The sequence below is a fragment of the Heptranchias perlo genome, chromosome 19, assembly GCF_035084215.1.
Source record: "Heptranchias perlo isolate sHepPer1 chromosome 19, sHepPer1.hap1, whole genome shotgun sequence".
Classification (NCBI taxonomy): domain Eukaryota; kingdom Metazoa; phylum Chordata; class Chondrichthyes; order Hexanchiformes; family Hexanchidae; genus Heptranchias; species Heptranchias perlo.
The window spans coordinates 45111879-45139834 of NC_090343.1; the positions used below are offsets into that span (position 1 = coordinate 45111879).

The following is a 27956-nucleotide window of genomic DNA, read 5'->3' on the forward strand; positions in this document are numbered from 1 at the left end:
CTTGACCACAAAATCTAGGCTGACACTCCAGTGCAGTACTGAGGGAGTGCTGTCTTTCAGATGAGATGATAAACTGAGGCCCCATCTGTCCTCTCAGGTGAACGTAAAAAATACCATGGCACTATTTCAAAGAAGAGCAGGGGAGTTCTCCCTGGTGTCCTGGCCAATATTTATCCCTCAACCAATATCACTAAAACAGATTATCTGGTCATTTATTTCAATTGCTGTTTATGGGAGCTTTCTGTGCGCAAATTGGCTGCTGTGTTTCCCTATATCACAACAGTGACTACACTTCAAAAGTACTTCATTGGCTGTAAAGCGCTTTGGGACACCCTGAGGTTGTGAAAGGTGCTATATAAATGCAAGTCTTTCTTTCTTACCTGTTGAGTTTCAGTGATCCAATCAGTTTCATCTTAGAGATCGCCATCTTGGCGGAGACACTAGCAAACTGTAACAGACGAAAACACATAATAAAAATTCTCACGGTGGCAGTTCGGTGACTGTAAAAATGTTAGGATACACCACAGACAAGAAAGACTTTAGAACTGTACTCACAATGTCCAGGACAAAAAGCGGTGCGAGGGATGAATTCGGGAGGATTGCAAATGCATCGATAGCGCCAAGTGCTTGAACGGTGATGTTGTTCGGTGCGGCCTTCAGAACAGGCTCTCGATTGGCATGGAGGTTCATTAGCATCAACATGTTGGGATAGAGCTTTCTCACCTGGGGAGAGGTACAAGCTATTAATATTTGCATCTCTTTCCCCTCGGGGGTGGGGGGGGGGAGGCGCTACAAAGTATTATCATCTGGTGGCAGTGCCCATCCTGGTGGGGGCTAGGGGGCGGCACTGACTGTTAATATCAGGTAACAAAGTATGCAAACCTCATGAAGCACTTACCTGAGGCACTAAAGCACCGAAGCTTGATGTGTTTAATCTGATGGGATATTGTTTCGGAATCTGGAGAAAGCAAAAAGTCAATTAACTAAAGCTGTTATATATTTGGTGTGATTATGATGTCAAACCATTTGCAAAGGAAAGTGATACCTAGCAGTTATAAATGGACTAGTGGGACGTAGTGTGGCTTTCAAAACACCTGTGCACTTCTGAGGTTGGTTTTGAGGTTGGATTTGGATTACTTCCTCGATTGGCTTTGCTGATCGCAGATACTAGCCCAGAGACAATGGAGACTTTTGGAAGTCATTGCAAAGAATGTAATATTTCTAAAGAATTTGCTCTTCACAATTAAGTTTGGATTGGCTTAAAGTGATTGATCAATGATCCTGGGCATGTCCCTTAACCTGCAAACTCAAAAATCAAGGAAACAGGCTCCAAAAACCATGGACAAATGGCCAAAATCAGGGACACATGTCTAACGTCTGTTGCACTATGAATATTCAAATCTAATATTTCTATTTTTGAATTATTTTCTGTAATACAGTGTTATGACTCCCACAAATGGAAAATACAAATTGAAGGAGCTTCAATCTGGAAGGTGCTTAATTTGTTTTTTTCTCTCACACTTCTTGGAGGGATTAAAATATTATTAACACACCGTCAAAATACGATAAATCGTATTTATAATCCCTCTTATCAAGATGTGCGGAAGACGAAATTAAGCATATTTCAAACTTGCATTATTCCTCAACTCTTGTACCTCCAAAAAGAAAGAAAAGGACCAACAAATTTAGGCCTGAAAGACATTTTGAAGTTTCAGAGTGGGGAACACAGGGGAGTTTTGAAAATGAATGTCTAGTTTACATTGGACAATTGAGAAATCCACTCTGTTAATGCCTTCTATTTCAAGATAGAATGAGCAACTTGATATGACAACAACTGCTGCTGGCAAGTAGCAAAATACGTTGTGTCTACTGGTGCTATTATTTGCCAAGTTAAAAACTGGATGGGGGGGAAGTTAGGGGTGGGGCAAAGGGTACTGAAGATTCAAGGCTTGAGTTCTGATATTTTGCTGATATTGAAAGTTCACTGAAAATCCCATAATTAATAGAAGTAGTTTTAAAGACCCAATTTTAGAATCTGGTTTACATTTTTTGAAGCTTTTAGACACCACACCCAAATGGGGCCATCCAGTCCAAAATCAGATTAATGGCTGCCCTAGTTCCATCTCATAATACAGCTGTTCAGCAGGACAAGACAGGTGTACCTCTAGTGGTGTGGTCTTTCATTGACCAACATCATTCCATTCCAAAAACTCACCCAGTCAGTCAGTGGGGAAGTGGAGTTTGAATGATAACACTGTGCCCTCTGAACAAGAGCCCAATACTAACGGGACTACACCAACTATGCCAGTTGTGAATGAATGGAAGGAACAGTCTCTACCTACCATATCATCGGTGATATTCACTTGCAAGGCTCCAGCTCCATAATACGCAAATCCTGCCGAATTAGCAAAGAAATCCGACAGTCCCAGGTACATCATGTGATCAGCTTGTTTGGGGAGGCTGACTGGGGGTGGACTGAAGGGAGGTTCTTTATGCTGTGCTACACTATAGAATTCACCCTGTAAAAATAATTACATACATCAAACCTGAGATACGCAATACATACATACAGAGGTGACAGATTATTGTTCTGAGAGGCTCCATGTTATTGGGATGTTTGCAGAGCAGTTGAATTTCACTCTTTAGACATATCCACTCAGTCTTTCTCAAGCTTCTGAGTATGAATGATCTTTTGATCACTCTGAGCCAGTGGAATAAAAATATAATAAAGGAAGTAAGAACAGGAGAAGGATAGGAAACTGCCGAAAGAACAGAACCTACACCCTCTTATTGTTTAGGATCCAAATCACACTTCACTCAGTTACATCTGATTTTACTGGGTATTATCTGAACTCACCCAACAAGCATACATGCCAACCTATAGAACTTGGACAAGCTGAGGAACGGCTTCATAGAGTAACGCTGACAACTCACAAAAACAAGTTAAAGCTGAAACACAGCCTATGACCAAGGATCATGTTTCAAGGCAACTGAACTAAGTTACAACACACTCATACACTCACTCACACACACGTACTCACTCACACACACATACTCACTCACACACACATCAGGAATCAGTGGATACCTTAAAATCCAGGTCCATGAAGATATTTGTGATTGCAATTGGATTAACCAGGGAATATTCAATCTCAGCATATTTGTCAACACGGGAAGAGACTGGAAACATAGAACATTAAATATCAGACTGGGCTCCACTGAAAGTTAGAAAATTATTAGCCTTGGAATGTTCACATTATCCCATTCAACATTGAAGGAATTGAGTTTTCCTACTTATTTGTTTTCTAAAAGCGATGTACTTCTAAACTAGAAAGCATTATATCTCTCAGCAGTTCTGCCAATATCCTAGTGGGTAAAGGTGTTCTCTGCTGAGCCAAAGCAACCCGAAAGGTCTCAGGTTCGATCCCAGTCTGTGTTGAGTTATCTGATCTCAGACAGGGCAATGGTCGAGGGCTATAAATGGCTCCTGCTTCAAAGTGCACGAGTGGACTTTTAATGAGGGCACAATTAGGTTTGGCCTTGATACCCTCCATCTTTCGATGTGTTGAAAGTTCCTTCAGCTCAAATGTTGAAAGAAACAAAACCATCTGGTCAACCTCGGCATCCTGTTTTGCAAGGAGACGGTTTTTTACATCATTGTCAAGACCACATTCCTCCACCCTTAGAACAAGGTCACTTACTTCCCTATCCGTCCCTACTGCTGCTGAAACCCTAATCCGTCCCTTTGAGCATTGATTTCTTGAATACTCTCTTCACCAGGCTCCTCAGTTCCATCCTTCACAAATTTCAGTTAATTCAGAACTCCATTCCGTATCATCTCCTGCACAAAGTCCCGGACAACCATTGCCTCCATCCTTGACAAGCTCCACTGGCTCTTTGTCCTTCAGAGAATCACTTCAAGACCGTTGTCCTCATCTTCAAATCCCTCCATGGCCTTGCTGTACCCTATCTCAGTGATCTTCCCTTTGTCTACATCCCTACCTACCTCCTCCGACCTCCTGATTCTAGATTGTTCCTTGTTCTGTACTCCCTCCTCTCCACCATCAGAGGCCAATCTCTCCATCACTATGCCCCACCCTCAAAATTATCTACCAAAACAACTTTGTCTGGCTAATTCCTTCCCTGCCTTCAAAATCCTCACAAGAACCCATCACCTGATCATTAAATGTCAAGTGTAAGCAGTGGCTCAATGGGAGCACTCTCAGATCTGAGTCAGAAGGTTGTGGGTTCAAGTCCCATTCCAGAGATTTGAGAACGTAATCTAGGCTGACACTCCAGTCCAGTACTGAGGGAATGCTGTACTGTCGGAGGTGCTGTCCTTCAGTTGAGACATTAAACCGAGGACCTGCCTTTCAAATGGACATAAAAGATTCCATGGCACTATTCGGAGAAGAGTCGGGGAGTTCTCCCTGGCCAATATTTATCCCTCAACCAATATCACTAAAAAACAGATGATCTGATCATTATCACATTGCTGATTGTGGGACCATGCTGTGTGCAAATTGGCTGCTGCATTTCCTACATTACAACAGTGGCTATACTTCAAAAGTATTTAATTGGTTGTAAAGTGCTTTGGGACATCCTAAGTTCATGAAAGACGCTATATAAATGCAAGTTCTTTTGTTCTTGCTTTCTTGCCCCTTTTCCTGCTCAGTATCCACTTCTCTGCCTGGTGAAGCAGTCTGACATAGTCTTTTATGCAATGACTCCAAGTTTTTGTTGTCGAGGTGGGAGACATTGTGGTCCCAGAAAATTTACCAAAGTGTTGACCTCTCTGTGATAGTTACAGATAACCAAGCAGAACATTAACCGACATCTGCTAGAAGAAGATTGTACTGGAGGAGGAAAAATAGGGGAATTCTTTCCATGTGGAGAGGAATAAGAAACAATCATCATAATGGGAGTTTCTTACCAAAAGCCAAGCTACAGTGGTTCAACTGATAAATGCATTATTCAGTGCTGAGCGGAGCTGCACAGACCAGGGAGATCAGAGGGTCGAATCCCAGTAAGTTGAACTCAGTTACAGCCTCAGAGCGAGAGCGGGAGGCGATAAAGCCCGAGAGTAGAGCAGGAGGCGATAAAGCCCGAGAGGAGAGCAGGAGGCGATAAAGCCCGAGAGTAGAGCAGGAGGTGATAAAGCCCGAGAGTGGAGCAGGAGGCGATAAAGCCCGAGAGAAGAGCAGGAGGTGATAAAGCCTGAGAGAAGAGCAGGAGGCGATAAAGCCCGAGAGAAGAGCAGGAGGCGATAAAGCCCGAGAGAAGAGCAGGAGGTGATAAAGCCCGAGAGAAGAGCAGGAGATGATAAAGCCCGAGAGAAGAGCAGGAGGCGAGAAAGCCCGAGAGGAGAGCAGGAGGCGATAAAGCCTGAGAGAAGAGCAGGAGGTGATAAAGCCTGAGAGAAGAGCAGGAGGCGATAAAGCCCGAGAGGAGAGCAGGAGGCGATAAAGCCCGAGAGAAGAGCAGGAGGTGATAAAGCCCGAGAGAAGAGCAGGAGATGATAAAGCCCGAGAGAAGAGCAGGAGGCGATAAAGCCTGAGAGTAGAGCAGGAGGCGATAAAGCCCGAGAGGAGAGCAGGAGATGATAAAGCCCGAGAGGAGAGCAGGAGGCGATAAAGCCCGAGAGGAGAGCAGGAGGCGATAAAGCCCGAGAGGAGAGCAGGAGGCGATAAAGCCCGAGAGGAGAGCAGGAGGCGATAAAGCCCGAGAGGAGAGCAGGAGGCGAGAAAGCCCGAGAGGAGAGCAGGAGGCGAGAAAGCCCGAGAGGAGAGCAGGAGGCGAGAAAGCCCGAGAGGAGAGCAGGAGGCGATAAAGCCCGAGAGGAGAGCGAGAGCGAGACACAGTTGTAGTCACCTCACCAGAGGCAGAAATAGAGTGAGTATTGGTGAGTATTACTGTTTTTTTTCTCTAAGTTAGGGCAGGGGTTTAACTAAGAACTTAAATCAGTAACTTTAACTAGATAAATTAATTAGTTAATGAAACTAAGAATAGCGAGAGAATAAAAACTCTATAAAGTATATAAATAAATTCTAGTTCGACAAGCGATGGCAGGGCAGATGGTGTGTTGTAACTGCAGCATGTGGGAGTTTGTGGAGAGCAGCGTGAACCCCGGCAACCACATCTGCAGTAAATGTCTGCAGCTCGAGAAACTTCAGCTCAGAGTTGTTGAGCTGGAGTCCGAGCTGCAGACATTGCGATGCATCAGGGAGGGGGAAGAGTTACCTGGACACTTTGATCCAGGAGACAGTCACACTCCTTAGATTAGGTAGTTTAGATTTGTTCAGTGTGCAGGCAGAGGAGTCAGACAGGTATGGGGACCCAGGATTTGGTAATGGGGGAGCCTCAGCCCTTGACCTTATCCAACAGGTATGAGATACTTGCTACCTGTATGGATGAGAGCAAGGACTGCAGGGAGGATGGGCAAACTGATCACGGCACCGTGGTACAGGAGGCCATTCAGTGGGGGGAGTAAAAAGGAATGTGATAGTGGTAGGGGATAATATATCGTTCTCTGCAGCCACGACCGAGAGACCCAAAGGCTGTGTTGCCTGCCCAGTGCCGGGATTAAGGACATCTCCTCGCGACTGGAAAAGAACTTGGAGCATGAGGGGGAGGATCCAGTTGTCGTGGTCCACTTAGGAACCAACGATATAGGTAGAACTAGGAGTGAGGTTCTGCTGAAACAGTTGAGGAGCTGGGGTCCAAATTAATAAGCAGAACCTCAAAGGTAATAATCTCTGGATTACTACCTGAGCCACACGCAAATTGGCATAGGGACAAACAGATCAGAGAGTTAAATGCATGGCTCAAAGCGTGGTGTGGGGGACAGGGGTTTCGATTCATGGGGCACTGGCACCAGTACTGGGGAAAGAGGGAGCTGTTCCAATGGGACGGGCTCCACTTAAACCGGGCTGGGACCAGTGTCCTGGCGAATCGAATAACTAGGGCTGTAGATAGGGCTTTAAACTAAAATGGTGGGGGGTGGGGGGTGGAGGGGTCAGGTGAGGGGAGATTTAGAAATCTAATGAGAAAAGTTAAGACAATAGAACAGTGTAGTGACTTGGGTAAAGATAAGCAGGAGTTTACCAATAATAGTGCAAGAACAAATAAGGTCAAAGCAGGAAAAAATGGTAAAAAGTCAAAATTAAAGGCTTTTTATGTGAATACATAGAGCATTCATAACAAGATAGATGAATTAATTGCACAAATAGAGATAAATGGGTTTGATCTAGTAGTCCATTACAGACACATGGTTGCAAAATGACCAAGGTTGGGAACTAAATATTTCAGGATACTTGACTTTTAGAAAAGACAGGCAGAATGGAAAAGGATGGGGTGTAGCCCTAATAATAAAGGATGACATAAGGACAGTGGTGAGAAAGGACCTTGGCTCGGAAGATCAGGAAATAGAATCAGTATGGGTGGAAATAAGAAATAACAAGGGGCAGAAAACACTGGTGGGAGTAGTTTATAGATCCCCGAATAGTACCGTTGGATGGAGTATTAATCATTAAATAATAGGAGCTTGTAACAAAGGTAATGCAGTAATCATGGGGGGCTTTAATCTGCATATAGACTTGGCAAATCAAATTGGCAAAGGTAGTTTGGAAGAAGAGTTCATGGAATGTATTTGAGACGGTTTCCTAGAGCAATAAATCATGGAACCAACCAGGGAACAGGCTATTTTAGAACTTGTATTATGTAATGAGATTAGTAATCTCACAGTTAAAGAACCTCTGGGGAAGAGTGATAATAATATGATAGAGTTTGAAAGTAACATACTTAAGTCAGAAACTAGAGTCTTAAACTTAAATAAAGCCAATTACATAGGTTTGAAGGGCAAGTTGTCAAAGGTAGATTGGGAAATTAAATTAAAAGCTTTAACAGTTGAAAAGCAATGGCAAACATTTAAAGAAATATTTCAATATTCTCAACAAATATACATTCTATTGAGAAATTAAAACTCCACAGGAAAAGTGATCCACCTGTGGCTAACTAAAGAAGTTAAGGAGAGTATTAGATTGAAAGAAGAGGCCTATAATGTTGCCAAGAAGTGTAATAAACCTGGGGATTGGGAGAGTTTTAGAAACCAACAAAGGACAACCAAAAATTAATAATAAAGGGAGAAAATAGAATATGAAAGTAAACTAGCAAGAAATATAAAAACAGATTGTAAGAGCTTCCACAAATATATAAAAAGGAAGAGAGTAGCAAAAATAAATGTTGGTCCCTTAGATGCTGAGACAGGAGAAATTATAATGGGGAATCTGGAAATGACAGATGCGTTAAACAAATATTTTGTATCTGTCTTCACAGTTGAAGACACAAAAGCATACCAAAAATAGTGAGGAACCAAGGGGTAAATGAGAGTGAGGAACCTAAAACAATTAATATCACCAGGGAAAAACTATTGGGCAAACTAAAAGCTAATCTCCTGGACCTGATGGCCTACACCCAAGGGTTCTAAAAGAGGTGGCTGCAGAGATAATGGATGCATTGGTTGAGATCTTCCAAAATTCTCTAGATTCTGGAATGGACCCAGTTGACTGGAAGGTAGCAAATGTAACCCCACTATTCAAGAAGGGAGGGAGAGAGAAAACAGGGAACTACAGGCCAGTTAGCCTGACATCGGTCGTCGGGAAAATGCTGGAATCCATTATTAAAGAAGAGGTAACAGGGCACTTAGAAAATCATAATATGATTAGGCACAGTCAACACGGTTTTATGGAAGGGAAATCATGTTTGACAAATTTATTAGAGTTTTTTGAGGATGTAACTAACAGGGTAGATAAAGGGGAACCAGTGGATGTGGTATATTTGGATTTTCAAAAGGCATTCAATAAGGTGCCACATAAAAGATTGTTACACAAGATAAGGGCTCATGTGGTTAGGGGTAATATATTAGCATGGATAGAGGATTTGTTAAAGAACAGAAAACAGAGAGAAGGGATAAACAGTTCATTTTCAGGTTGGAGGCTGTAACTAGTGGGGTGCCGCAAGGACCGTTGCTTGGGCCTCAACTATTTACAATCTATATTAATGACTTAGATGAAGGACCGAGTGTAATGTATCCAAGTTTGCTGACGATACAAAGCTAGCTGGGAAAGTAAGCTATGAGGAGGACATAAAGGCCCCGATATTAGCGGGGAGGCGGGATGGCAGCGGTGGGGGGGGGGGCGCGAGTGGGCGCGTGGCAAACCCGCATGAACCAAACTTACCGTTTCCGATGCGATCGCACGTCCTCTCTGGGTTTCGCGTCCGGCAGCTAACCTGATTGACAGGCTGGCTGCCATCAGGAGCTGCGATGCCGGGTGTGGGGGGGCGGGTGGGGGCGAGAAAGAGAGAGAGAGCCAGACGTCATCCGGCACTGGACTGGAAGTCCGGGACAATCGGGGTGGGGGAGAGAGGAGGGAGAGGGGACGATCGGGGTTGGGGGGGAGAGAGGAGGGAGGGGGACGATCGGGGTGGGGGGGAGGAGAAAGTCAGAGGGGGACGATCGGGGTGGGGGGGGGGAGGAGAAAGTCAGAGGGGGATGAGGGGAAATAAAGCAGCCTACCCTGTATGGTCTTCAGATGTTGCTCCAGCCCATTGATTGCACTGGAGACTTTTGGACAAATCTGTGTCAAAAAAGAAAGTAAATGGAAATTAGAAGATTAACAGAAACTTAACCCAGGCCAGAGTTTGTAGAGTTTGTAGTGTGAGAGCCCTGTCGCTGTACGAACAGTCAGCCTAATTATCCGACATGCAATTGGATATGAGCAGACCTACCTCGCGGTTAAGAGAAGAGCGAATGGGGTTCTCCAGAGAACTGGAGAACAGATTGTACAGCCAGCTGTAAAAGAAAACAGTTACGCTTGGTTAAATTAGAAAATCTTTGCACTGTGCGTACAACCGTCTCTTAAAAATCAGGTGGCAGTCAAAATAATTCTCAAATACGCAGCCAGACTCATGAGTGGGCGAAGGTTGATGTTTGGAAATAAAAGTCACCAAATGGTTTATCAGCTGCCCCTCATGTGAATAAGTCTTCTGATTTCATCGTTAAACCTAACTAAATCCGAAGTATTCATAAAAGGTTTCCAAGATTAGGGTTAAACCCAACAAAACCCAGAAACATCAGCGCCAGCAATCCAATAAACACTTTATTTAGTCTATATACTGAACAGCACCATCAGTACTGAAAGCAAGCTCAGTTGCCTGCAGTTATTTAAAGAAAAAAGAAAGAACTTGCATTTATATAGTATGTTTCATGACCTCAGGACTCCCAAAGCGCTTCACAGCCAATTAAGTACTTTTTGAAGTCGCTGTTGTAATGCAGGAAACACAGCAGCCAATTTGTGCACAGCAAACAGCCATGAGAAAAATGACCAGATCATCTGTTTTTTTAGTGATAAATCCCTTGGTTTAGGGATAAATATTAGCCAGGACATTGGGGAGAACTCCCCTGCTCTTCTTCTAAATAGTGCCATGGGATTTTTAGGTCCGCCTGAGAAGGCAGACAGGGCCTCGGTTTAACGTTTCATCCGAAAGACGGCGCCTTCGACAGTTTATTGTGAGTCAGGTAAGTGCAACAATTACCCTGGGCCATTCTGGTACCTCCGCCTCTACCAGAGCCTCTCAACATTGCTCCTGTGCCTGTCTAGCAGGACAGGCTGGAACTTGCACAGAAGTATTTAATGTGAATTGCAGAATGCAGCCCTTCTATTAGCCCTGCCAAGAACTTTAACCATTGCAACCCACAAACACAGCCCGCTGACTCCTTTTGAATTTCTCCATGGCTATTTCTTTCATGAGGGTACCAGTAGGGGACCTCATGCATTGGAGTCAAGAATAGGTCTGAAGTGCCCTGGACATTCGGTGCAGGAATGCTGGGGTGGGGTTGATGGCGGTTGGTCCAAGGCACCGGAGGCCAGAGCAGGGTTGGAGGGATGGGGAAACTGTGAGGGTTATAGAAAAATTTACTGATAGCCGGAGTCAAGTGGCTCAGCTATTGGAAACAGTGGGGAAAGGGTGCAGCGAGTTAAAACACTAGCAATTGTAGAGTGGGACTGAACAAGGCCGAGACCGACAGTCGCAGGATCGAGCTGAAAGCCAAGGCTTGCCAGGAGGGAGAAAAGCGTGACCTTGAAAAGATTATATCTTAAAAATAGAAGAGAAACAAAGAACTTGCATTTATATAGCGCCTGTCACATCCTCAGGATGTTCCAAAGTGCTTCACAGCCAATGAAGTACTTTTTGAAATGCAGTCACTGTTGTAATGCAGGGAAACATGGCAGCCAATTAACACACAGCAAGACCCCACAAACAGCAATGAGATAAATGACCACATAATCTGCTATGTAAGGAAAGAACATATCAGAATTGACCCCGCTGTCAAGTAGCCTGCCGCCAATGACCCTCTAAGCTCAAATGAAGAACAGCCAATTGGGGAAGGTACCAGAGGGCTTCTGGTACTTATGGAGCCCTACCATCAGGAGGAGTGGAGAGAGGGAGGGGAGAAACTGGGGCTGGGGGGTCGGGGGCAGATCCATTTCTTTCCTTAATTACTGAGCACATTACCTTCCTCCTCCATGGAACTTGATGTCCAAGTTGCCAATGTTGGCTTTGCAGGTGGCACTGCGCACTGAAGGGCGGCCAGTAGCATCGCGGTTCATTCCTATTGCCTCCGATATTGACAATCTGCTCACGGACAGGTCAAAAGAGCCACTGTCCTTTCTGCAGAGACAAACACACATCAGCAGTCGCAAGACATTGGATGGAGAGAAGATATATCAGAAGACAGACTGACGAATGAACTGAGTCCTCATGGCACTGCCAGTTATTACCAACCCAACCACACGCAAAGTATTAAATTCCACCCTGTCAGGTGATGGAGGGATTGGATTATGAGGAGCAATTACGTAAATTGGACGCTCCAGTAGTATTTTATAGCATTACATAATATTTACAGCACAGAAACAGGCCACTCGGCCCAACAGGTCTGTGCTGTACGTGAGCCTCCTCCCTCCCTACTTCATCTCACCCTATCAGCAGATAATCACATGATACAACAATAATGGAGTTGTTGACTAATGATAGCAATCAATCTCTATCAATTAGTCTACAACAGACCCAGACATGAGGTGAGGAAAACCACAATGATGGAGAGCTTTGGGAACCATAGGTCAAAAGTCACCTGTTCCTCCCAAGCATATTTCACTTATCACATGTCACATCTCAAATTACTCATATACTGTATCCCAAAATGTTATTTTCTGAAAGAAATCTATCTAATTTGCATTTGAATGAATCAGAATGAATCTAACAGCTATCTGCTTCCACCATCTCCCTAGGGAGCCTGTTCACAGATTGACCACTCGCTCACTGAAATAATGTTTCTGCAAATTAGTTTTGAATTTATCCCCCTTCAAGTGCAGGCCGTGTCTGGAAGCAAGTCATGTGCCCGCCTTCTCAGCCAGAGTCAAGAAAATGAACCAAAGAAAGCAACTTTAAAATAACACACAAAAAACACGCAGGTAAATCTTGACTTTGTGCGCTAGTATAAAACAGGTAATAGCGAGTCAACAGCCCGTTTTACATCTCTCCCCATTTTCGTTGACTTTAATGGAAATAAAAATCGGGACAGATGTAGAATGGGCTGCCGACTCGTTATCACCCGTTTTACACTATCGCACAAAGTTAAGATCTATTCCACGCTCTCCAAATGCACCTTCCGATGTGGTACTAAACCATACAGAGTAGGAAGGCCCAAAATCCAATCCCTGGTCGGCACTGGGTTAGAAGATGGGAGCTGGGCAGTAGCTGCAAATTGGCCTCAGTGACCCCTGGGTTACAGAGGGGTAAAATCAGCCAGGTTACCACTCCTGAGGAGTGTTCAAAGCTCACCTAGTAGGTCCAACCAAAAACTGGTGCCCCTTGGGTGAGGTTTCAGAGGGTTGACAGCACCATGGAATGATTCAGCAGCTTCAGGAAGGGACAAAAGGAAATTGATGAAAAAAAAACAAAGACAAAATACTCACATAAAAAGATACTTCACTCTCCAGTTGCCATGTATGTGTATGTAGGCATTGTCGATGGAGAGCTTAATGCCGGTGCCGACATAGAATCCCACGGCAGACTGAGGCAGACCAAAATCCTCAATGCGCATCCTGGAAACAAAATTTACATCACAAATTATCGTTACATTCTCACTACAGCCGTAATAACTGAAAGAATTTTTCCAGAGTTTTGAATTTATCTCTCTTCGAGCGCAGGCCGTGTCTGGGAGCAGGTCATGTGCCCGCCTTCTCAGCCAGAATCAAGAAAATGAACCATAAAAAGCAACGGGGTGAAGTGTTTTACATGGAATAGAACGTTTAGGGAGCTCACAGTTGTTAGAGTTTTACCTCCAGGAATATTAACTTAAAAGCAAACGCACCCTAACAGTAAAACACATCTTAATTTGTTCAGTGCTGTTAGACAACCAGCTCCCAACAATTTCTATTACCTTCCTAATAAATCCTCCATGACAGGACCCATAGTATTAGGCTGAATACTGCCTTCCGATACACAGTAATTCCCCTAATGGAGATGTAACATGAACCTACTAATCCACTTTTTCAAAATAGTGCCATGGGATCTTTTACCTGAGAGGGCAGACGGGACCTTGGTTTAACTCCTCATCCAAAAGACGGCACCTCTGACAGTGCAGCACTCCCTCAGTACTGCACCGGAGTGTCAGACTAGATTATGTGCTTAAATCTCTGGATCTAGAATATATTGATCCAGAGAACAGAATTTGACAGGAACCTACTAGTCCACTTTACAATGTTTGCTCCCCTATTAGTTACAGAATTGGATGTTGTATGTGGGGGGTGGGTAGGATTAGCACAGGATGGTCATTAGAAATCTGGCTGTAAAGGACTTTGGGATGTCCTGAGGTCGTGAAAGGTGCTATAGAAATGCAAGTTCTTATTTCTTTTCTTTAATTAGTTTCTGGTGAATTTCCTCTGACGGGCTTCAATGCATCAAGCTAGACAAGTGGGCAGAACAATGGCTGATGCAATCCGATACATTGGGGAAAAATAATAACAGGGGAAGTACTTACTTAATGAGTAGTTTTGAATGAACTCGAGAAGGGGCTGAAAGAGATCTGTGAGTGACACAATAAATTCCGGCCTTGCCAGCGATGCCCACTAGAATCTTAGTAACTGTGTTAAGTTTCTCGTTTTCAAACCAAACATTGAATTCAATCATATTATGATCACTGTTAGATATATGTTCCCTTACTGTTAGATTATTAACAAGTCTAGCTCATTACTCATTACTAAATCTAATATGGCCTGCCCTCTTGTTGGTTCTAGAATATATTGATCCAGAGAACAGAATTTGACAGGAACCCAGCCACAGTCATTTCAGAGCCTGCTCATGATACATGCATTTCCTCTTTGTGCTGTTTGATTTGAGTGTGTTTTTTTTTTAATAACAGCAAATGACTTTCAAGTTCTCTCTCTGGAAAGTTTGAGGTTCAGAGCAGAGGACCTGATACTTGGGCAAGAAATTAAATGCTGAATTGAGCATTCTGTTGTAAAACGATGGTAACCAGTGATCCCGCGCACAAGGCACAGGGAACTGTGAAGATCAGAATCTCCCATGGTACAGAGGGATTCAGAACAAATCGTTCTGCAATGTAAAGGCATGCAACATAAAGGTGCTTTAGTATGTTGTAAATTATTCACTGTCAGCTGTGGCTCAGTGGTAGCACACTCACCTCTGAGTCAGAAGTTTCAAATTCCACTCCAGAGATTTAAGCACATAATCTAGTCTGACACTCAGGTGCAGTACTGAGGGAGTGCTGCACTGTCAGAGGTGCCGTCTTTTGGATGAGGAGTTAAACCGAGGCCCCGTCTGCCCTCTCAGGTAAAAGATCCCATGGCACTATTTTGAAAAAGAGCAGGGGAGTTCTAGCCAATATTTATCCCTCAACCAATACCAAAAGAAAATAAAGAAAAACAGAAAATGCTGGAAATACTCAACAAGTCAGGCAGCATCTATAGAGAAAGAAACAGAGTTAACGTTTCAGGTCGATGACCTTTCGTCAGAACTGGAGGAAGTTAAAGATTCAACAGTTTTTAAGCAAGTAGTGAGCCAGGGAAAGAGGAGGGGGGTCGGAGGGGGAGGGAAGGGAGGAAAGAACAAAAGGGAAGGTCTGTGATAGGGTGGAGAGCGGGAGTGATTCAATGACAAAAAGGATGATGGTGCAAGGCAAGGAGGGTGGGAATGGGACAAGTAAAGAAACAAAAGCTGTAAATGGCAACAACAGAACCATTACCAGCAGCTGCGGTCCAAAAAATGGGAGCAGTGGTTATGGTCTGAAGTTATTGAAATCAATGTTGAGTCTGGAAGGCTGTAAAGTGCCTAATCAAAAGATGAGGTGCTGTTCCTCTTACTTCCGTGAGCTTCATTGGAACAGTGTAGGAGGCCGAGGACAGAGAGCACAGAGTGGGAGTGGGACGAGAAATTAAAATGGCAAAAATATCATATTGCTATTTGTGGAAACTTGCTGTGAGCAAATTGACTGCCGTATATGACCTTCCCTCCATCATAAGGTCAGAAATGGGGATGTTCGCTGATGATTGCACAGTGTTCAGTTCCATTCGCAACCCCTCAGATAATGAAGCAGTCCGTGCCCGCATGCAGCAAGACCTGGACAACATCTAGGTTTGGGCTCATAAGTGGCAAGTAACATTCGCGCCAGACAAGTGCCAGGCAATGACCATCTCCAACAAGAGAGAGTCTAACCACCTCCCCTTGACATTCAACGGCATTACCATCACTGAATCCCCCACCATCAACATCCTGGGGGTCACCATTGACCAGAAACTTAACTGGACCAGCCATATAAATACTGTGGCTACGAGAGCAGGTCAGAGGCTGGATATTCTGCAGCGAGTGACTCACCTCCTGACTCCCCAAAGCCTTTCCACCATCTACAAGGCACAAGTCAGGAGTGTGACAGAATACTCTCTACTTGCTTGGACGAGTGCAGCTCCAACAACACTCAAGAAGCTCGACACCATCCAGGACAAAGCAACCCGCTTGATTGGCACCCCATCCACCACCCTAAACATTCACTCCCTTCACCACTGGCGCACAGTGGCTGCAGTGTGTACCATCCACAGGATGCACTGCAGCAACTCGCCAAGGCGTCTTCGACAGCACCTCCCAAACCCACGACCTCTACCACCTAGAAGGACAAGGGCAGCAGGCACGTGGGAACAACACCACCTACACGTTCCCCTCCAAGTCACACACCATCCCGACTTGGAAATATATCGCTGTTCCTTCATCGTCGTTGGTCAAAATCCTGGAACTCCCTTCCTAACAGCACTGTGGGAGAACCTTCACCACACGGACTGCAGCGGTTTAAGAAGACGGCTCACCACCACCTTCTCAAGGGCAATTAGGGATGGGCAATAAATGCGGCCTTGCCAGCGATGCCCACATCCCATGAACGAATAAAAAAAAAATTCCTACATTACAACAGCAGCTACATTTCAAAAATACTTAATTGGCTGTAAAGCACTTTGGGATGTCCTGAGGTCATGAAAGGTGCTATAGAAATGCAAGTCCTTCTTTCTTTCCTTTAATTAGTTTCTGTGACAGACTCCAATGCACCAAGTTAGACAAGCAGGCAGAACAATGGCTGATGCAATCCAATACACTGGGGAAAAATAATAACAGGGGAAGTACTTACTTAATGAGTAGTTTTGAATGAACTAGGGAAGGGGCTGAAAGAGATCTGTGAGTGACGGAATATCCAATAGCGACCATTGCAGAGCATCAAATAACAAAGTAAAAAGAATGCTGAACTATATTGCCAAATCAGAAGGAACATAGGAACAGGAGTAGGCCATTCAGCCCAACAAGCCTATTCCGCCATTCAATTAGATCATGGCTGATCTGCACCTCAATTCCATTTACCCATTTTTGCTCCATATCCCTCGCTACCCTTACCTAACAAAAATCTATCGATCTCAGTCTTGAAAGCTCCAATTGACCCAGCATCCACAGTCTTTTGGGGGAAGAGCGTTCCAGATTTCTACAACGCTTTGTGTGAAAAAGTGCTTCCTGATTTCCTTCCTAAATGGCCCACCTCCAATTTTAAGATTATTTCCACCAGAGGAAATAGTTTCTTTGTATCTACCCTATCAAATCCCTTTATCATTTTAAACAGTTCAATTAGTTCACCCCTCAATCTCCTATACTCAAGGGAATACATGCCAAGTTTATGCAACTTGTCCTCATAATTCAACCCTTTAAACCCTGGTATCATTCTGCTGAATCTGCGCTACACCCCCTCCAAGCCCAGTATATCCTTCCTAAGGTTTGGTGCCCACAATTGAAAGCAGTACTTCAAACGGAGTGTGAAAAAGTAGAGTGTAAGGATAAGGCCATCATACTGAAGCTGTATCATGCTTTGGTCAGGCCTTGCTTTGAATACTGCATTCAGTTCTGGTCACTGAGTTACTGGTAGTGGTGCAGGGCCAGGCCAAGAGACCCTGATCTCAAGGGTCAGAGGACTGAGTTATTAAGAAAGGTTAGGAACATTTAAACTCTTCAGCCTTAAAAGGAGATAATGGTCGAGAACCTTGTAGTGCTATATAAGATACCAAGTGTAATAGCATAGGTCATTCCTGGGCACCATTTCAAGTTAAACCACGAGTGCAGGACAAGGGGACTCAGGCACAAACTGGTAAAAGGCAATTTCAGGACTGATATTAAGAAGCATTACAACAAACAACAACAACAACTACTACTACTACTACTACTACTACTACTACTACTTGCATTTATATAGCGCCTTTAACATAGCAAAACATCCCAAGGCGCTTCACAAGAGTGATTATCAAACAAAAGTTGACACCAAGCCAAATAAGGAGACATTAGGACAGGTGATTGAAAGCTTAGTCAAAGAGGTAAGTTTTAAGGAGCATCTTCAAGGAGAGAGAAGTAGAGTGGTGGAGAGGTTTAGGGAGGGAATGACAGAGCTTAGGGCTTCGGCAGCCTGAAGGCACAGCTGCCAATGTCGGAGCGAAGAAAGTAGGGGATGTGCAAGAAACCAGAATTGAAGGAGCACAGAGAGGTTACAGAAATAGGGATTAATACCTGGACTGGCTTTCTGGGTAGGATATAGGAAGTTTGGAATCACTCAAGAGGTAGTTAGTTATATGCTGCGATGGGAGGATCGTAGGTTTCTATGGAAGGATGAGCTAGATGGCCTGAATGGCTTCCCTCATCTGTACTTATCTATGTGAATACATTTCCCCTTTAACTCATTCCTCTCCTTGCACAGCACTTTGGTGTAAGAACAAGAGTGGCGTGCACATGTCATGGAGGTGTCTGGACACTGATGATACAATCATTTGTCTGAAAGGCTGGTGGGAGCAGATTTAATAGTAACTTTCAAAAGGGAATTGGATATATACTTGAAAAGGAAAACTATGCAGGGCTGTGGGGAAAGAGTGGAGGAGTGGGACAAATTGGATAGCTCTTTCAAAGAGCCGCACAGGCACGATGGGCCGAATGGCCTCCTTCTGTGCTGTATGATTCTAGATTTCTTGTTGATTTTTGTCTTATTTGCAAACCCTTTATTTGCACATGCAAAGAGCCTAATGCGAGTTTCAGGTGTGGGTAAAGGACGCCTGTTGTTTGTCCTTACCCAATATGGCGGGTGGCGCACTTCCTGCCAGCCGTTTTGGGCACTCAATAGACCACTTAGCGCCTGAAAAACAGGAGCAAACACGGTCCAATTTCTAGGTCATTCAGTGATGGACGTTGTCAATTTGGAGCAAATCATCTTCATACATTTTCCTGGAGAATATTCCATTCACTCACCCTGTGATTTTGTAATGGACGTTTCCAATCACGGACACATGAGCAGAGCCGCTGAAGTCTGGAATATGAATCTCCCGCAGTTTCTGTTGCAACACCTGGACCCCGACCTGCCGACCTGTGGGACAAGCCAGATGTCAGAGAATACCAGAGCCTTCTAGTACACAGGGAGAATAGACCAGTACAACCCATTGCTCTGTTACACAGCAATACACGCCAGCACTCTCCTTCACAATTAGTGATCGTTACTGGGCACTACTACACATTACAAACCCCACGATGCTGCTGGACCATCTGCTCTACTGGCAACTCCAGTCTGAGTCCTGTATTGCTACTGGCCTTGCCACATACAATGATGATGTCGAAGCACGTGTAGCCTTGTGGTAGGGAAGAGTGTGAAGATTCGATGAGATGACCAATACATACAAGTACACACAGATAATACTAGTGCATACACTCACCACTGGCCACATGTGGCTCATTGGGAATGCAGATGTGGCTAATTGCATATCTGGTTAGTAAATAAACAATGAGTAATGTTGGGCATGCAATCTCAATACTCATATTTGCATGGCATGAGCATGTGAACTTTAACCTTTTTGTGTATTTGTTGGTAAAATGGTAAGATGAAAGGCAGAGTGTGCAAGTGTTTTTGATCGTTGTGAGTGATACTTCCTTAGTTACTGAATGGTGGAAGATGTTTGTTAAGTAAATATACACACCTGAAGTACATTTACCTGTATTGTGTGTAAGACATTTTCTATTAAAATTAGTACATGTGGCCACAATAATGTCATAGCCACACCTGTGGCTGGTCAGCGATTTCTACTGGACAACACTGGGCTAGGACACAACAATACAGACCACTCCTTATGAGTATTCACTACACTGGATCAATACACAGCAATCCATATTAATACCCACAAATACACATTGGTGAGATCAATACACATCAGTAAAGACAATTACACAATAGTATCCACTAGTGTACACTACTTCATATTAGTACAATCCAGAAACAGTACTATAATAACAATTTGCATTTATATAGCATTCCTCAGGTCAGGCATACATCTCAGATGTGGCTAATTGTAGAGGAGACTTTTGAAGGCAGTGAATTAAGAGGTAAGGCAGAGTGGATTAAGGGAGGAGGTTCCAGGGGGCGGGGCAGAGACATGGTGGCTCAAAGAATGGCTGCCAATAGTGGAGAGAAGTGGACATGGAATAAGAGGTCAGAGGAGGGAATAGTGCGAGCAGAGACATCGGGTCAAAGGAGGTCACTGAGGTAAGATGGGTCAAGGCCACGCAGGCATTTGACGGCAAGGCCAATTGATATGGGGGGTACAGGGAGCCAGTGGAGCCCAGTGAGAACCAGAAAGATGGAAGTGCAGGATCGTGAGTGGGTAATGGATGCGGGAAGTTAGTTGCAATTTATGGAGGATAGAAGTGGGAAAGGGGACATTAGAGAAATTGAGCCTCAAGGTGATAGAAGCATTGATTAGAGACTCACCAGCAGTAAGAGAGAGGTAGGGCAGAGATGGGTGATGTTTCGAAGGTGGAAGGCTATCTTGGTGATGCAATGGATTTAGGCAAGAAACCTAAGTTCAGGATCAAGCACTGCACATCGGACTTAGCCCAAGGGAGCAATAGGGGAGGTTGATAGAATTAAAAGCACAAGTGTGTGGGAGTGCATGGGAGCTGCACAGGAGGGCTTCAGGTTTGGATAACGCCCAAGAGTTGTCAACAATGGGGAAATGTTAGGCACAACATAATTTTTCTGAAGTCACATACATCAAAATAAGTAACATTTGTAAACTCAACTTCTTGAGGGTGAAATCGCTCTGTTTGTTGGAGCTGATCCATGAGCCAAGTGTAGCAGTTTGAACAGTGGCACATGGCAATTCCTCAGACTCCTTCAACCCTTACATAATCAAAACCCATACGTATAAACTGATAAACTTGTGCACGCTTACCATAGTCCAAGGCTTTCTGTGTTACTCTTGCTTTCAGTCCTGGGTTTCTACACAAGGTGTGCGAAGCGAAAAGGAGAGTGATCATCACCATCCAGATCATCTTCGCCAGCATCTCGACTCACGCTCGATGTGTTCTACACCGTGACACTGAACAGTCACTGACAGGCAAGTCTTTTCCACTCTTTTCTGAACAAGACACAATTAATGCAGAAGTAGCAGAGAAATGTTAGTTTCATTTTTAGTCATCTGAGATTTTGTTTCAGTTCCTGAATCCTCGAGTTGAAGTTCTGACCACATATCCTCTCCATCACAAAGACCATCTACTTCCACCTCTGTAACATCGTCCGTCTCCACCCACATCTCAGCTCATCTACACTGAAACCCTTGTACTTGCCTTTTGTCATCTCCAGACTCAATTATTCCAACAATCTCCTGGCTGGCTTCCTATTCTCCAGTCTCGCTGTGAACTTCATCTCATCCAAAACTTTGCTGCCCGTATCTTAACTCACACCAAGCCCCGTTCACCCATCACTCCTGCACTCGCTGACCTACATTGGCTGCCAGTCCCCCAGTGCCTCGAATTTAAGAGTCTAATCCCTGTGTTCAAATCCCTCCACAGCCTCACCCCTCCCAATCTCTGTAACCACCTCCAGACCTACAACCTCCCCCCCTCCTGAACACTCCGTTCCTTTAACTCTGGCCTGTTGTGAAAACCCCCTCCCTTTGCCTTACAATTAGCAGCCGTGCCTTCAGCCACCTAGGTCTCACTCTTTGGAATTTCCTCCCTAAACTTCTCCACCTCCCACTCCTCTTTTAAGACCCTTCTTAAAATCCACCTCTTTGAACAAGCTTTGGTCACCTTTCCTAATCTCTCCTTCTTTGGCTCAGCATTTGTTTCTTTTATGCCTCTGTGAAGGTCCTTGAGATGTTTTACAAGGTTGAAGCCCTGATATAAATGCAAGTTGTAATTGGTGAATGAGCCACTCCTTTATTGAAATTTGAAGGAGTGACATCGGGGGACAGCAGATTGGTGACTGGTTGGTGAGTATTAAACTTTTTTCCTCTCTAAGCTAGGGGAGTTGTTTAAATGAAGCCCTAGGAACCTATAACTTGCTAATACTTCATTAAATTAATAACTTAAACTAGATAAATTAATTAGTTTAAAAATAAACCAAGTGAATTAATTACATAAAAACTTTAATTAAGTAAAGAAATAAAACAAGGTTAGATAGGAATAGCGGTGCAGGTGGTGTGTCGTAACTGCAGCATGCGGGAGTTTGTGGAGAGCAGCGTGATTCCAGGCAACCGCACCTGCCGTAAGTGTCTGCAGCTCGAGGAACCTTGGCTCAGAGTTGTTGAGCTGGAGTCCGAGGTGCAGACATTGCGATGCATCCGGGAGGGGGAAGAGTTACCTGGACACTTGGACCCAGGAGACGGTCACACCCCATAGTTAGGTAACGGTTTAGATTTGGTTAGAAGGTTGTAAAGTGCCTAATCAAAAGATGAGGTGCTGTTCCTCGAGCTTCCGTTGAGCTTCATTGGAACAGTGTAAGAGGCCGAGGACGGAGAGGTCAGAGTGGGAGTGAGATGGAGAATTAAAATGGCAAGTGACCGGCAGGTCAGGGTCACACCTGTGGACAGAGTGGAGGTGTTCAGCAAAGCGATCACCCAATCTGTGCTTGGTCTCCTCAATGTAGAGGAGACTGCATCATGAGCAGGAAGACTAAAGACTGCCTTTATCTCATCCTTTATTATCAGGGCTACCCCCACCCACCCACCTCCTTTTCCATTTTGTCTGTCTTTTCTAAAAGTCAATTACCCTGGACTATTTAGTTCCCAACCTTGGTCACCCTGCAACCACGTCTCAGTAATGGCTACTCGATCAAACCCATTTATCCTGAAGATTGGGAGGGTTTTAGAAACTTCAGAGAGGATGACCAAAAAATTGATAAAGAGGGAGAGAATTCAGTATGAGAGTAAACTAGCAAGAAGTATAAAAACAGATTGTAAGAGCTTCTACAAGTATGTAAAAAGGAAGAGATTAGTGAAAATAAACATGGGTCCCTTAGAGGCTGAGACAGGAGAAATTATAATGGGGAATAAGGAAATGGTAGAGATGTTGAACAAATGTTTTGTATCTGTCTTCACAGTCGAAGACACAAAAAAACATCGGAAATAGTGGGGAACCAAGGGTGAAGAACTTAAAGTAGTTAATATTTGTAAAGAAAAAGTACTGAAGAAATTAATGGGGCTAAAAGTTGACAAATCCCCTGGACCTGATGGCCTACATCCTAGGGTTTTAAAAGAGGTGGCTGCAGAGATAGTGGATGCATTGGTTTTGACCTTCCAGAATTCCCTAGAAGGTAGCAAATATAACCCTGCTATTCTAGAAAGGAGGGAGAGAGAAAACAGGGAATACGGGCCAATTAGCCTGACATCAGTAGTAGGGAAAATGCTATTATTGAGGACGTAGTAACAGGGCACTTAGAAAATCATAATATGATTAGGCAGAGTTAACATGGTTTTATGAAAGGGAAATCATGTTTGACAAATCTGTTGGAGTTTATAAAGGATGTAACTAGTAGGGTAGATAAGAGGGAACCAGTGGATGTAGTATATTTGGATTTTCAAAAGGCATTCGATAAAGTGCCACATAAAAGGTTGTTACACAAAACTAGGGCTCATGGGTTTGAGGTAATTTATTAGCATGGATAGAGTATTGGTTAATGGATAGAAAACAGAAAGTAGGAATAAACAGGTAATTTTCAGGTTGACAGGTTGTAACCAGTGGGATGCCGCAAGGATCAGTGCTTAGGCCTCAGCTGTGTGGGTGCAACAAAGGTTCACTAGATTGATTCCTGGGATGAGAGGGTTGTCCAATGAGGAGAGATTGAGTAAAATGGGCCTATATTCTCTGGAGTTTAGAAGAATGAGAGATAATCTCATTGAAACGTATAAAATTCTTAGAGGGCTTGATAGGATAGATCCAGGGTTGGAAGAGGTAAGTGATTGGCTGGTGAGTATTGGAGAGGGTGCAGAGGAGATTCACCAGGATGTTACCAGGGCTGGAGCGCTTCAGCTATGAAGAGAGACTGGGAAGATTGGGTTTGTTTTCCTTGGAGCAGAGGAGGCTGAGGGGGGACATGATTGAGGTGTACAAAATTATGAGGGGCACAGATAGGATGGATACTAAGGAGCTTTTTCCCTTCGTTGAGGGTTCTATAACAAGGGGACATAGATTCAAGGTAAAAGGCGGGAGGTTTAGAGGGGATTTGAGAAAGAACTTTTTCACCCAGAGGGTGGTTGGAGTCTGGAACTCACTGCCTGAAAGGGTTGTGGAGGCAGGAACCCTCACAACATTCAAGAAGCATTTGGATGAGCACTTGAAATGCCATAGCATACAAGGCTACGGACCAAATGCTGGAATATGGGATTCGAGTAGACAGGGCTGATGGCCGGCGCGGACACGATGGGCCGAAGGGCCTCTATCCGTGCTGTATGACTCTATGACTCTATGACTCTATGGCTGGAGAGTCTAGAACTAGGGGGTCATAGTCTCAAGATTAGAAGTCGGCCATTTAGGACCGAGATGAGGAAAAATTTCTTCACTCAGAGAGTTGTGAACCTTTGGAATTCTCAACCTAGAGGGCTGTGGATGCTCAGTCATTGAGTATATTCAAGATTGAGATCAATAGATTTTTGGACTCTAGGGGAATTAAGGGATATGGGAATGGGACAGGAAAGTGGAGTTGAGGTAGAAGATCAGCCATGATCTTATTGAATGGCGGAGCAGGCTCGAGGGGCCGTATGGCCTACCCCTGCTCCTATTTCTTATGTTCTAATGTTTACAGTATGTATCAATGACTTAGATGAGGGGACCGTGTGTAATGTATCCAAGTTTGCTGATGATACAAAGCAAGGTGGGAAAGTAAGCTGTGAGGAGGACGCAAAGAGACTCCAAAGAGATATAGATAGGTTAAGTGAGTGGGCGAGAAGGTGGCAGATGGAGTATAATATGGGAAAATGTGAAATTATCCACTTTGGTAGGACAAATAGAGAAACAAGATATTTTTTAAATGGTGAGAGACTAAGAAATGTTGCTAGTCAGAGGGATTTGGGTGTCCTTGTACACAAATCATAGAAAGTTAACTTGTAGGTACAGTAAGCAATTAGGAAGGCAGATGGTATATTAGCCTTTTATGCAAGGAGGATGGAGTATAAGAGTAAGGACGTCTTGCTGTAATTATATAGGGCTCTAGTGAGACCACACCTGGAGTACTGTGTACAGTTTTGGTCTCCTTACTTAAGGAAGGATATACTTGCCTTAGAGGGGGTGCAACGAAGGTTCATTAGATTGATTCCTGGGATGAAAGGGTTGTCCAATGAGGAGAGATTGAGTAGAATGGGCCTAAATTCTCTGGAGTTTAGAAGAATGAAAGGTCATCTCATTGAAATATATAAAATTCTTAGAGGGCTTGACAGGGTAGATGCTGAGAGGCTGTTTCCCCTGGCTGGAGAGTCTAGAACTAGGGGGTCATTGTCTCAAGATAAGGGGTCAGACATTTAGGACCGAGATGAGGAAAAATTTCTTCACTGAGAAGGTTGTGAATCTTTGGAATTCTCTACCTCAGAGGGCTGTGGATGCTCAGTCGTTGAATATATTCAAGACTGAGATCAATAGATTTTTGGACACTAAGGGAATCAAGGGATGTGGGAATAGGGCGGGAAAGTGAAGTTGAGGTAGAAGATCAGCCAAGATCAGCTCGAGGGACCGTATGGCCTACTCCTGCTCCTATTTCTTATGTTGTTATGTTCTTGCCTGGGGCTGCATTGTACAATCTTAGCTGACTAAGCCAGCCCCACTTCTTTTTTTCAAATTGAGAAACCTATGTGAAGGGCCAAGGCCCAATATGCAGTAAACCACCAAGATTGTAAAGAGTGGGCGAGACAATAGGATACACCCAGATATAGCAGTTCAGTGATTCCAAGCGTGGGTTTTAAAAGTTTGTAAAGGAAGACTGAGGCAAGTGAGGAGTCCTACAGTTTTGAGGACCTGGGAAAGAATGAATGAACTAGAGTAGGAGGCAATACGATGAATCCTATTTCCATCAGGTGGGACGAGGATTGTGTCTGAAATTCAGGGGGATTAAGATAGTTCAGAGGAACAATGACTGTAATAATATCAATAAAATAGAGAGAGGAGAAAGGTTGTGATTGAAGTAAGAGAGAGCCATTCTTGTATAACATTACCTGCACAGGCCAGTTCTGTCAGTGCCTCAGACGGATTTATGCAATCATAGTATCATAATAGGTACAGCACAGGAAGAGGCCATTCGGCCCATCGTGCCTGTGCCGGCTCTTTGTAAGAGCTATCCTATTAGTCCCACTCCCCCTGCTCTTTCCCCATAGCCCTGTAAATTTTTTCCCTTCAAGTATTTATCTCATTCCCTTTTGAAAGTTACTATTGAATCTGTTTCCACCACCCTTTCAGGCAGTGCATTCCAGATCATAACAACTCACTGCGTAAAAAAATAATTCCTCCTGTCGCCTCTGGCTCTTTTGCCAATCACCTTAAATCTGTGTCCTCTGGTTACCGACCCATCTGCCACTGGAAACAATTTCTCCTTATTTACTCTATCAAAACCGTTCATGATCTTGAATAATTCTATCAAATCTGCCCTTAAACTTCTGCTCTAAGGAGAACAACCCCAGTTTCTCCAGTCTCTTCACATAACTGAAGTCCCTCATCCCTGGTACCATTCTAGTAGTTCCCTTCCGCACCCTCTCTAAGGCCTTGACATCCTTCCTAAAGTGTGGTGCCCAGAATTGAACACAATTAGCATTTAGCATAACTTCCTTGTTTTTGTACTCTATGCCTCTATTAATAAAGCCCGGGATCCCATTTGCTATATAACAGCCTTCTCATCTTGTCCTGCCACCATCAAAGATTTGTGTACATATGCCCCCAGGTCTCTGTTCCTGTACCCCCTTTTAAAATTGTACCATTTAGTTTATATTGCCTCTCCTCATTCTTCCTACCAAAATGCATCACTTCACATTTCTCTGCGTTAAATTTCATTTGCCATGTGTCTGCCCATTTCACCAGTCTGTCTATGTCTTCCTGAAGTCTGTTACTATCCTCCACATTATTTAATACATTTCCAAGTTTTGTGTCATCTGCAAACTTTGAAATTATACCCTTTATACCCAAGTCCAGGTCATTAATATATATCAAAAAGAGCAGTGGTCCTAATACTGACCCCTGGGAAATATCACTGTAAACTTCCCTCCGATCTGTAAAACAACTGTTCATCACTACTCTCTGCTTTCTGTCCCCTAGTCAATTTTGTATCCATGCTGCCACTGAGCCTTTAATCCATGGGATTTTGTTAACAAGTCTATTATGTGGTATTTTATTAAATGCCTTTTGAAAATTCAAAAACACATCAACCGCACTACCCTCATCAACCCTCTCCGTTTCCTCATCAAAGAACTCAATCAAGTTAGTTAAACACGATTTTCCTTTAACAAATCCGTGCTGACTTTCATTTATTAGCCCCTACTTTTCCAAGTGCCAATTAATTTTGTCCCAGATTATTGTCTCTAAAAGTTTCCCCATCATCGACGTTAGGCTGATTGGCCTGTAATTGCCGGGTTTATCCCTCTCCCTTTTTTGAACAGGGGTGTGACATTTGCAATCCTCCAGTCCTCCGGCACTGTCCCCCATATCTAAGGAGGATTGGAAGATTGTGGCCAGAACCTCCACAATTTCCACCCTTACTTCCCTCGGTAACCAAGGATGCATCCCATCTGGACCGGGTGACTTTTCTACTTTGAGTACTGCCAATCTTTTAAGCACCTCCTCTTTATCTATTTTTATCCTATCCAATATCACTACTACCTCCTCCTTTACTGCTACAATGGCAGCATCCTCTTCTCTAGTGAAGACTGATGTGAAGTATTCATTTAGTGCCTCAACCATGCCCTCTGCCTCCACAAGAAGATCTCCTTTTTCATCCCTAATCGGTCCCACCCTTCCTTTCACTGCCCTTTTACTATTTATCTGTTTATAAAAGACTTTTGGGTTCCCTTTTA

At 43.9% G+C, this 27956-nt stretch overlaps 1 protein-coding gene across 1 annotated transcript in view; it reads right to left on the bottom strand.

Moving 5' to 3' along the window:
- The window catches only part of LOC137335338 (bactericidal permeability-increasing protein-like), a 35907-nt gene that overhangs the window by 5572 nt on the left and 2379 nt on the right, over window positions 1-27956 (bottom strand). The window contains exons 2-12 of the mRNA XM_068000668.1: window positions 20862-21047; window positions 18892-19006; window positions 13035-13163; window positions 11575-11730; window positions 9787-9850; window positions 9575-9635; window positions 3089-3180; window positions 2343-2519; window positions 899-958; window positions 556-723; window positions 381-448 (exon numbers count right to left, since the gene is read on the bottom strand). Of these exons, the coding sequence (XP_067856769.1) occupies window positions 381-448; window positions 556-723; window positions 899-958; window positions 2343-2519; window positions 3089-3180; window positions 9575-9635; window positions 9787-9850; window positions 11575-11730; window positions 13035-13163; window positions 18892-19006; window positions 20862-20973 (1202 nt within the window). The 5' untranslated portion in view covers window positions 20974-21047. The remainder of the gene's footprint in view (window positions 1-380; window positions 449-555; window positions 724-898; window positions 959-2342; window positions 2520-3088; window positions 3181-9574; window positions 9636-9786; window positions 9851-11574; window positions 11731-13034; window positions 13164-18891; window positions 19007-20861; window positions 21048-27956) is intronic.